This window comes from Sarcophilus harrisii, chromosome 2, assembly GCF_902635505.1.
Source record: "Sarcophilus harrisii chromosome 2, mSarHar1.11, whole genome shotgun sequence".
Taxonomy (NCBI): domain Eukaryota; kingdom Metazoa; phylum Chordata; class Mammalia; order Dasyuromorphia; family Dasyuridae; genus Sarcophilus; species Sarcophilus harrisii.
Window position 1 is genome coordinate 198,997,838 of NC_045427.1, and position 12,520 is coordinate 199,010,357.

The window sequence follows — 12,520 nt, forward strand, 5'->3', positions numbered from 1 at the left end:
CCTTTTTATCTTTGTATTCCCTAGCTCAGTACAATGCTTGTCATATAGTAAGTTCTTAACAAATGCTTATTGCTTGATATAATTACTTGTTTGGTGACATTATTTCAGTGTCACAGTTAGTTATAAGATCAGCAGTAATAACTTATATGAGTAAATTTCAAGTTACTACGTTGAATCTTTATTACAAAGACCTGAGAATGATGAAATAGAGCTGAAAGGGACCTTAGAGATCACCTACTCCAACCCTTCATTTTACATTTAAGGAAACTGAGACCAAGGAATATTAAGTAATTCATCCAGTTTCACATGGGAAGCTGTCCTTATAACATAGTGCTTTGAGCAACTTGCTATATTCTTTCCCTTAAATGGGATGCAAGAAGAAGTAGCCTTAAGTATTCTACATTTAAGCAAACATTGTTATAGTGATTTTTTTTTTTGGTTTTGTTTTGTTTTTTGGTGTCTGTAATGTTGCAGCATAAGGAAGAAGTAAAAATCACTGAGTGGACGCTTAAAATTTTATCTCTGCTGCACCTCCATGTCCAATTTATGACTGAAGCAGTGGGATCACAGTTGTGATTGCTGCCAATTTGTACTGACAAAAATTATAAGCCTCAAGTGCCAGATGATTCAGAGTTGGGAAACATTACTTCAACTCATATGTTTATCTGAAGATTTAAACCAGTAGTGCACACAATTTAATTACTAGTATCATGAAAATGCTTTTAGCCTTCCTCTAAATGGAGATCAAATATCAAATAGATCCTACAATTTATATTTCATGAAAGAATATCCTTTGCACTTTATTAATTTTAAAACAACTTAAATTTTTATGTGTTTTTAAATGACATAAGAAACCTTTTGTGGTTTTATATTTTTATGGCAATGTCATAACCAGTAGTGGCCTTTTGGGGAGATAGTCATTCAGAAAAATTATACATAAAGGAATAAATATCTGTATCATTGGAGGGGTAATGTCCATAATGATGAAATTATGGATCTTCTAAAATATTGGAGAGATGATTCTTTTAAAAACTACAAATAATATTCCTAAGGCCTCTTAAGGCCATTAGTCCAATAGTATTTGAATAATATCAATTCCTAGGTAGTTGGCAAGGAGATCAGAGAAGAGAGATTATGTATGCTACTTTCACTTCTAGGTCCTATCACCTAATTCTTAAAAGTTTTTTTTATAATTTGTTTATTAATTTTCAAGATTTACTTTTATTAAATTTTGATTTCCATTTTTTCTCCCTCCCTTCCTCCCTTATCCCCTCCACAGGATGACAGATAATCTAATATAGGATATACATGTACTATTAAAGATATTTTCACATTAGTCATGTTGTAAAAGAAAAATCAGAGCAAAAGGAAAAAACCACCAGAAAGAAAAAAACAACAAAGAAAGTGAAAATAGTATGTTTTCATTTATCTTTAGACTCCATAGTTCTTTGCTATCACCTAATTCTTTTTTTTTTTTAATTTTTAATAGCTTTTTATTTACAAGTTATATGCATGGGTAATTTTACAGCATTGACAATTGCCAAACCTTTTGTTCCAATTTTTCCCCTCCTTCCCCATACCCCCTCCTCTAGATGGCAGGATGACCAATACATGTTAAATATGTTAAAGTATAAATTAAATACAAAATAAATATACATGTCCAAACAGTTATTTTGCTGTACAAAAAGAATCGGACTCTGAAATATTGTACAATTAGCCTGTGAAGGAAATCCAAAATGCAGGTGGGCAAAAATATAGGGATTGGGAATTCTATGTAATGGTTCTTAGTCATCTCCCAGAGTTCTTTACCTGGGTGTAGCTGGCTCAATTCATTACTGCTCCATTGGAACTGATTTAGTTCATCTCATTTCTGAAGATGGCCATGTCCATCAGAATTGGTCATCATATAGTATTGTTGTTGAAGTATATAATGCTATCACCTAATTCTTAAGAAATATATTAAGAAAGGAAGTGAGTATTAAAAACATGATGATAATAACCATTTAAGTCTCATCTACTCCTTTTCTATCTTTTTTTGGGGGGGACCCATCTCCTGTTTTCATGATGACTGAATGAAGGGTCTCTGGCTAGAGTATATAGTATTGAATGCATGCATATTGGGGGAAACATAGTATCTTTCTGTTTCTCTTGCCTTCTCCATCCTTATTTTTAAAAGTCTACCCAGCCCTGTTAGATATATCTCAGGCAGAGGATATTCCTTGGGACAGAGCAACACTTTCTGTGGTTTGGAGGATATTAGTAAAACCTTACCATAGCTTCAGTCTGAGCTTAAACCTATCCTAAAGGGACACCAGAATTGAAAGGATATTTTAGCTATTTCCCTGCTACCATGTATGGTGTGCATTCTTCTTCCCCTTCCCTTCCTGCTTTCTATCTTTTGTCTAATTGGTACTACCATTAGTACTAGGAAGGGTGTGAAAATCTACTGAGAAGCACAGGGATTCTAGCCTAGGCCAAAGTTCTCCATTCTCCACTTGTTCTAAGTTACGGGTATGAAACCTATCCTTCCTGGCTCTCAGTGCTATCCTTACATTTTCTCAGCCTGTCTTTCTAGACTAATTACACATAATTCTTCACTGTGTGCTCTGTTTTTTGGGGTTTTTTGACAAACTGACCTTCATACTATTCTCCATACATATTATTTCATTTCTTCCTACACAGGATCTATCTCACACAATCTATCTAACATTTCTGGAATGCTTTCCTTCTCACTTTCATTTCTTCAAAGCCTTTGATTCCTTCAAGGCTCACTTCAAGGGCTACCTGTTTTAAGAAACCCTTTTTAATCCCCCATTGTGTGTATATGTGTGTGTGTATTAGTAAAGATTATATACTCTATTTATCGTTATATGAAGGAATATATTCCCTCCCCACATTTGTAAGTTTCCTGACAGGGAATTTAATAATTTTGTCTTCATGTCTTTAGTATCTAGCATATGATATATGCCTAAGGATATATGTTTAGTGACCTTAAAAACCATTTAGCCTAACCTTCTTCTCAGTATAGCAATCTATCCTTTCCATAACAATTTTATCCTTTGCTCCTCTGCTTTAATATTACTAGATAATGAAGCTTGCTGCTTTGCAAGGCTGCCTGTTTGATTCTTAGCTCTATTACAAAGTTCTCCTGTTACTAATTTAAAACTTTAATTCTTAAAACTTCTGCCCATTTGGTTCTAGTTCTGTTCTCTGATGCAACACTTAAACAAGATGAAATTCTATTCCATAGGAAAATTCTTCAAATATTTGAAGACAGCTTTTAGATGCTCCCCTTTACTCATTTTGTCTTCTCTAAGTTCAACATCCTGCTCTTTTTATATCTTGCTTTTTGGACCCTGTACCATTCTATTGTTCCATCTTGAATATAATGAATTTTCAGGTTCTCTCTTAAAAGGTAGCAGATGGAACCAAACATGGTATTTCAGAAATAGAGTACTCAAGTTTGGAACTATGCTCAAAAAGTTATCAAACTGTGCATACCCTTTGATCCAGCAGTGTTACTACTGGGATTATATCCCAAAGAGATTATAAAGAAGGGAAAGGGACCTGTATGTGCACGAATGTTTGTGGCAGCCCTTTTTGTAGTGGCTAGAAACTGGAAACTGAATGGATGTCCATCAGTTGGAGAATGGCTGAATAAATTGTGGTATATGAAAATTATGGAATATTACTGTTCTGTAAGAAATGACCAACAGGATGATTTCAGAAAGGCCTGGAGAGACTTACACGAACTGATGCTGAGTGAAATGAGCAGGACCAGGAGATCATTATATACTTCAACAACAATACTAGATGATGACCAGTTCTGATGGATCAGGCCATCCTCAGCAACGAGATCAACCAAATCATTTCTAATGGAGCAGTAATGAACTGAGCTAGCTACGCCCAGAAAAATAACTCTGGGAGATGACTAAAAACCATTACATTAAATTCCCAATCCCTATATTTATGCACACATGCATTTTTGATTTCCTTCACAAGCTAATTGTACAATAATTCAGAGTCTGATTCTTTTTGTACAGCAAAATAATGTTTTGGTCATGTATACTTATTGTGTATCTAAGTTATATTTTAATATATTTAACATCTACTGGTCATCCTGCCATCTAGGGGAGGGGGTGGGGGGGGGTAAGAGGTGAAAAATTGGAACAAGAGGTTTGGCAATTGTTAATGCTGTAAAGTTAACCATGTATAAATCCTGTAAATAAAAGGCTATTAAATAAAAATAAAAACAATAAAAAAAAAAGAAATAGAGTACTCAAGTAGGACTACAACTTTCAGTGTTCTAAACTTCTATTATGGAAGTCTTAAGTTGTGTTGGGGAAGCTGATTGGTACAGTGGAAGTGTCAGGCTTTAAGTTAGAAAGCTTCATCTTTCTGAGTTCAAATCTGGACTCATGCTTATTAGATATATGACTCTAACTAAGTCACTTAACCCTGTTTGCCTCATCTGTAAAATGACCTAGAGAAGGAAATAGCAAATCACTCTCGTATCTTTGCCAAGAAAACCCCAAATGGGGACACTACTGAACAACAACACAAAACTAATATGGCATGTAAAATCCATGATTTCATTCACTTTCAATTCATTCTTATGCCATATGGGTCTAGTTTAATCTAAAATCCCATAATATTGTGATAGCACCTACCTTGGTTCTTAACAGATTTGGAGATAGTCTATTGCTCTTTTTGGCTGTGGACCTGTAAAAATGAAGGTGAAATGAAGGAGCTAAATTTCCCAATGAAAACTTTTACCTTGATTTTTTGAGATCTAAGAGATAGGAGCAATTTGTTTTTACCTCTCTAAATTGAAAGTTTGAGGAAATCAAGATTAAAAATTGGAATTTAAGTGTTGAATATAGAAAAACAAGAAGCCTTGATTGTTTTGGTTTTACTTAAGTAATATCCATGTGGTACAGTAAATGAATGATCTGCATATGTAATAAGGTTGACTATAAATAGGGGAATTTTAAATTTCCCAATTTAACTGGTTACAAATAGTAATAAATCATTAAACAGTTTGATTTGCAAAACAGCATAGTGGAAACAGAATTTATCCAGATCTAGTTTACTGAACTTGTACACGATTTCTATTCTCAACAACTTTTCTGACTTCTCAAACAGTAGACCTTACTTTATTGGCTTTCAAATTACCAGCTTGTCTTTTGTTGATTTAGCTGGACTTATCCCCTCACCTGTTTATATCTGTGATATGTGTCAGACTTGTCCACGTAGCTGGGACCTAGAATCAGGCCATTCCCGGTCAGCTCTGCCTCACTGCCACATGGTCCTCTGTGATAACAAAATTGTGAACTTTATAGATGCCAGGATTTTCTGAGTCATGTTTAGGCATTAAGGATGCCCCCCAAACTACCAAAATAGAGTTGAAAAAAGACATCTAAACTCTCTGTTAAACTTTTAGGTGTTTTCTTTAAAAGTTTAAAAAAAAGGAGAGAAGGTATTCAGGAACTTTAAAAGTTTTAAGTGTCCTGAATAGTGACAGATTTTTCTGAGTCATCAGCTTAAAAGTGCCAGTGAAGGGATTACTTACTTGGAAATATTCATTTTTAGTGACACATAAGTCTGTTTTGGCTTTTGTTTAAGAGATACTTAAATAAGCAAACAAAAACCTTTCCCTAACTCTATGGATAACAAGGGAACTATTTTATTATGTGACTGTGAAATGCTGCAGTATTCTACAGCTTGGTATTTTTTATGCTAATATTAACTTTCTTTTTTCACACTTAATCATTGCAGTGTGGTAAAGCACTCCCTGGACTTTCAAAGCAAGAAGACTGCTGTGGGACCGTGGGCACTTCATGGGGTTTTCACAAATGCCAGAAATGTCCCAAGAAGCCAGGTACATTTTTTATAGTTTGTTTATTTATTTATTTTTGCAAATCTCTCAACATACTTGTTTAACTTGAGCACAGTAGGCAGTTAATTAATATTCACTGTATAATTTAATAAAATTGAAAGTTTCCCATAAAATTATATCATAAAAGTTTCCCATAAAATTGATTCTAAAAGGAAATAATGGAGATTCTCTTTCCTAGATGCCTTTCAGGACCTGGAAAGTTTCAATTAACCTTTTATTGAACTGGCATTGGATAGTTTTAGCTTTTTATGAGTTTGTTTTTTTTTTAAACCAGGCTTATAATTTTGAATCATCTTTCTGTTCCTTTAAGGTTACATTAAAAAAAAAAATTATGAGGAGGTTCTGAATTAAAGTAATGTACTACATGTGAAGACACATTAAATGACCTTTTAAAATTTTAAATGAATATTCAAAATTTTCTAACTTTCAAATAATCATTTGGGTTGTTGTTTTTTAGATTATGGGAAGCTTTAGGAACCCTTTTACATTCATATCCACAATTATTATCTCTCCTTTTCTGAATTCTTGTGATTTTTCAGAGGAATTCTACTGATGGAAAACATAACAAAGTTGAAAAATACTAAAAGTGTTGCAAAATAAGTAGTTATTTATAATTAATAAGGTGTCAAAGTCTTTCTTTGGGGCAGGTGATGAAATGGTGAGAGAGCTGGGCCTAAAATCAAGAAGACTTATCTTCTTCCTGGCCTCAGTCACTTACTAATTGTGTAATCCTAGGCAAGTCACTTAACTTTATTTGTTTTCTCATCTGTAAAATGAGCTGGAGAAGGAAAGGGCAAATCTCTCCAGTATTTTTGCCAAAAAAAGAAACAAACCCTAAATGGCATCAAGGAGAGTTGGAAAAGTCTGAAACGACTGAACAACTTTTAACTCTTCCTTTCAAAACTATAGTCTTTAAGGACTTGAAAATAATCAGTGACACTGTCATAATATCACAACTAGCCTTTTCAATGCTTTAAAATATATGTTATTAGACCCCATTGATTTGAATACAACTGTGATTAATCTCTATCATTCCCTCATGTTAAAATGACAATCTCCACAACATTGTTAACCTAATGCCTCATCAGGAGTTGGAATTTGACCCTGGCTTCTTAGAAGCAATGTCAATAGAATGCCAGCACTGATAGGAAGGATTCGCATATAGGTCCAGGGATGGATTATTTGTTTGGTATCTGAGAACAAGCCTAGCTAACTCTGAAAACTTGACTCCATGAATATAAAGTTTTGCTCATAGAAACTCTGGAGACCATTTCCTGAGTCGTGTGAGTGTGTGTGTGTGTGTGTGTGTGTGTATGAAATATAGGAATTTGTGCAATTATAAAGAATATTCATACCAAAGAACACACATATCCTTAAAGTATTTTTAAATCAGCATTGTATTGGAAGAAATGTAGCTGAACTGTGCAGAAGACAAGGAAGCAATAGCTAATGTCAGTAACCCTGAGGAGTATAGAAGTCTCTTCTGCACATTGTATCTACCTATAGCCAGCATACATTAAGAGCAAGGTTTAAGTGGAGTTTTTTCTATTGGGAACAGATTGATCTAATGCTCATAAGAGAGACACTGTGCTATAAAAAAGGTATGTAGACTCCAGGAGTCCTTATATTCCTTTTGTTTTGTGTCTGATGGTGTATTTTTCCTATAAGAAATGAACATCTACTACATAAAAAACATGAGAATTAAGTTTTTATCAGAATTCCCTTGGGGGCTTGTGTGTGTTCAGCTTTGTAACAGAATTGCATGAGGTTTTGATCTCAGAAACTACCAACGGGTCTATACCAAAAGTTGTATCTTTGACACTACTTTCCAGTCTGGTCACTTTTCTTTTGGGGGCTCACAGGGCCCTGACATCTTCCTTATTACTTCCAATTCAACTTCAATACCAATTTAACCTAAAGTTCTGTTTATTTCATGTGGCATGTTTTTATGTCAGCAGATTATTTAATTACAATTTGTTGATCACTGCTATCCTATCTGTGTCTCTTTATCACTTTTTCCTCTCTTTCTTTGTATATGAAAAGAATGTTTTTTGTATTTTTTTCTATCAATATATTCCTTTAGTAGCCAGCAAGGTCCTTGGCTCCTTTGGAAAAAGAAAGCTATTTTTTTGATACTTTCTTAAACAGGATGTCTAATGTCCTTTCCTTATTCTCTATTTTAATATTCTCCAATTCTTTTGCTCAATATTTCTTATTGAAATTCATTGTTCTTCTAGTAGAATTGTACAATTTCATAGGATCATAGATTTTGATCTGGAAGGGACTTTTAGAAATTATCTTGTCCAACCTCCTCATTGTGTATATGAGGAAGAAACCAGAGAGGTGAATTGATTTACCTAAGGTGATAGAATGTCAGTTCTGGGACTTAAATCTAGGCTCTATTCTTTCAAATGACATTGTTAGTGCTTGATAATTACCATCTTCCCCTTCCCTTCCCTATTTCTTCTTCTTTCCCTTCCATTTTGCTGCAACTTGTATAACTTTTTAGTTGAATCTTTAGGATTTTCTAAATATATAATGATATTGTCTTCAAAAAGAGACTTTTTCCTCCTGAGGCAATTGGGGTTAAGTGACTTGCCCAGAGTCACACAGTTAGGAAGTATTAAGTATCTGAGGTCACATTTGAACTCAGGTCTTCCTGACTTCAGGGCTGACTTCCTGACTTCAAGGCTGAAAAAAAAGGCTTAAAAAAAAAAACCCAAACAAACTTCATTTTCTGTTCTGGTTCCTTCAGTTTATTTTTCTTCCCATTGCTATTGCTAATACTTATAAAACAATATTGAATAATATTGATGACATATAATATAGTTTCCCTGTTTATTTCTTTTAATTAAATTTATTTTAGCTCTAACTTTGTCATTATGATTGGTACTGCTGCTTATCTTTTTGCATAAGATAAAGCATCAAAAATTCTATTCCAGCCCTGTATGTATCTCTCATTTTAATTATGTTTCTTATAAACAACATATTGTCCAATTCTGATTTTTAATCCATTTATATTTTATGGGTGAATTCATTTCATTTACATTCAATTGGATGACTAATTGTGTACCTCCCTCCATGCTACTTTTCCTCACTATTTAACGTTCTCCCTCTATTTAATATAAACATACACACACACACACACACACACACACACACACACATATATATATATACATGTGTACACACACACATACACACACATACACATATATATCCTTCCTCATGCATCTAATTTACTTTTAACTACCTACCCTCCTATTCCTTAATCTGTGCATCTCTCTTAGTGTCTCTCCCTTATCCTTTCCTCTCACCCTCTTAATTTTTAATCTATATACTCTTCTAAAAGTCCCTTCCTTATCCTGTCCCAACATCCTTTTATTTCTTTATAAATTTAGAAGACTATTATACCCTTCTAGATGTATATGTTGTTCCCTCTTTAACCCAGTTCCGATGAGAATAAGGTTCAGTACTACCAGTTCTCCATCCCCATCTATTTCCTTCATAATAGTTTTTCCTTTCAGGCCTCATTTATATGAAATAATTGCTTCTTTTAATCTCTCCCTACCCAGTTTTATATTTTAGAATCACCCCATCATACTCAGCTTAGCACAAGTACTTCTTTTGAACTACTAAACTAATGATGACAATCTTAAGAGTACTGATAACATTTTTACATATAAGAAGTTAACAGTTTGATCTTATTGAGTATCTTATAATTGGTATATAATGTATATGTAGAATTTTCCTTTGAGTTCTAGTTCAAGACTTTTTTTTTTTTGGTATTTGGAGAAAATATGACTTGGAGAGGTAAATGACTCACCTATTTTATTCAGTAGCTATAGTTCCCTGCTTTATTGCTGTATCTGTAGGGCCACGGGATCTTTCTATCTAACTTGTAGCCAGTTTTCCATATATGTTGTCTCCTTCATTGGAAGGGGAGTTCCTTCAGAGCCAGGACTGCATTGTTTTTCTTTTTGTACCCTCTGGGCCTAATAAGTGTTTCACACACAAATAAGCATTTAATAAATTCTTCATTTACTCAGTATTGAGATTAGTATCCTTATCTCTTGACTCCTAGTCAAGTGTTTTTCCATGCAATCCTAATGCATAATATAACTAATTGGTACTGACAGCTATTTCACATAACTTTTATAACATCTCTATGTTATGACTTCTAATTGGATTTGAACAGAAAAGAATATGCAAATCTGTTAAGAAACTATTTTTTTTTTAATTCAGGGAGAGAAGCTTCAGATGTATACTGGATAGTTGTTTTCAAGGATCTCAGGAAGAAGATGGATTAGGCGAGTTTGTTTGGCTCCAGAAGATATAAACAGGGGTAATGGGTGGAAGTTTCCAAATAGGCAAATTTTAGCTTGATGTCAGGAAAAATCAAAACAAAATACTTGTTTACAATTGGAGTCAGAAGGGGCTGCCTCATTATCTCTAACTAAAAGTTTTTCAAGCAAAGACTATCATAATCACTCTTCAGGGGTGCCAAAGAAGTGATTCTTTTTTCAGGTATGATTTGCAGTAGATGATTGTTAAAATCCTTTTTAATTCTATCATTCTGCTGCCCTTTTTTAACTAAATGATTAAAATATTGGTGCATTTCACATTTAAAAAATAAATTCAATTGACCTATCCTGAGAACTGACAGTGTGGATTAGGATTGCAGTGACCTTATTAACAACTTGACATTTACTGTACTTGGTTGTATTTTGAATGATTCATTCCCAAGAAACATATTCAGGGTCACATTCTTGTGTCATTTTGAAAACTTTCCTAGGTTGGTATTACTCTCTAAATCATATGCATTTTGAAAGACAGCAGACTTACTTTGGCTTAATCCTCCATGGTTCAGTGCTTTGAGAATTTTCTCATGAGGCAGTGTGGTTAGAGAAAAGAGCTTTGGCCAAGAGTCAAGAGACTCCAGTTCCGAGTCTAGCTCTTACTCTCGTTGTTTACCTTTGGACAAGTCACTTCCTCACTCTGGACTAGATGATCTCTTTTTAACTATCAACCTTTTGAGTTTCTTTAGGTAGCTCTTGAAAATTTTATTTGGATATGGACCTCTTGCTACTTAGACACTTTGTTTTGAGAAAGTTCAACTTGGTTTTAATTCTTCAGAATATTTGAAAAGATACTGTAGTAATTTGCCTTTTCCTTCTGCAATTCATTTTATAGATGAGGAAACTTGACTTTCCAGGGTCACATAACTAGCAAACATTTGAGGCCAGATTCACTGTATCTCCTAGCTGCCCCTAAAAAGAAAGGTTCCATGGATTTATTACTTCTATTGCTCCTGATAATAAATAGTTTGTATTTCCTCTGTGAGAGAATAGAACAAAAATCTCTTCCTCTTCCCTTATCTTTGGGTTCCACATGCATATCCATTTCTCTTGTAATAAACAGTGTTCACATACTTTTCATAAACTAAAAGGGAGGGTCTTATAATAGATGATTTCTCACATTCTTTCCAGTTTGAATCTGTTGATGCTTTGAGAGTCCAGGTATACCTCTCTTTAGGAACTAAAATTTGGTTAATGTTCTGGATAATGATGTTTCATTTTAATTGTGATTTACTTTTTTTGCCTGATTCATTGTTTTCCATATTTTATCACCTTTTAAAAAACTATTGTTTTATTTTCTTCCCTCTAGATACTACCCTTTCCCCTCTTTTTGCCTTCCCCATTCTTCTGTATTACCTTTTGGAATTAATTTTTAGTGCTGTATTTATGAGTATGCTGATTGATGAGCTTACCAATTCTGGAAACTATTTTAACTTTAAGAAGACCAACTTCTTTCTCTGACTTCATGTTTGAAAACATATTCTATTTACTGGAGGATTCTATATTTTTAGGAGCTGGATGCCTGAGATTTCAAAGTGCATGAAAATACAGATTTTTAAATGCAAATAAGTTTGAAGTTGGAAAAGGAATTATTCAATTATCAGAAAGCCCCTCCCGCCCAAATCTTAGTGTATAACAATAAAATCAATTCATTCAAACTTCTTAGGAATATGTCTCTTGTACAATGTGGAAAAACCCACCAATCACATACATACGCAAAAGGAAAGTGTTAGGAGAAATTGTGCAAACATAGAAGCATCATCTCCCAAATTTTGAATGCAATTAAATTCGAATGAATATAATAGATACTCCCCTTGAAAAATAATTTGATTTTTGCCCTTTCCAAGGGCCATTTTTGGAAGCGTGAGACCTGAACCAGGGTTTTCATTGGTTTAGGGATTTCTGGGGGTGGGAATCGCTCTCCCCCATCTAAGAGACAGCTGCTTTGCATCTTAGCTTGGCGGAGAGTTGCCTGGGTCACGGAGAGGTTAAACACTTTGCCTGGGGCACCCTCCAGCACGTGATAGGCTCAGCCTTCGAGCCCTGAGCCCAGAAATTCTCAGCCTGCTGCTCTACTGCTTTCTGTCAGTCCTGTACGATTTAACCTTTAATCCTCCGACTAGGCTTGCCGTTTAAATATCCATTCTCCAGAGTAATCTTTTTGGAATCTGGGGCTTCTTCCTAAAGGAGCCAGCAGCGTGGAGGGGAAGCAGTGGGTTCTGAAATCTGGCCCGGGAGTGGTCAGCTGGACCTCCCCGAAGCG

At 34.4% G+C, this 12,520-nt stretch overlaps 1 protein-coding gene across 6 annotated transcripts in view; it reads left to right on the top strand.

Annotated features, from left to right (window-relative positions):
* Window positions 1–12,520, top strand: part of LTBP1 (latent transforming growth factor beta binding protein 1) — a 421,971-nt gene that overhangs the window by 239,397 nt on the left and 170,054 nt on the right. For all 6 annotated transcript variants that reach the window (XM_031951251.1, XM_031951252.1, XM_031951253.1 and 3 more), the window contains one exon: window positions 5,779–5,881. In XM_031951251.1, coding sequence (XP_031807111.1) covers window positions 5,779–5,881 — 103 coding nt within the window. The remainder of the gene's footprint in view (window positions 1–5,778; window positions 5,882–12,520) is intronic.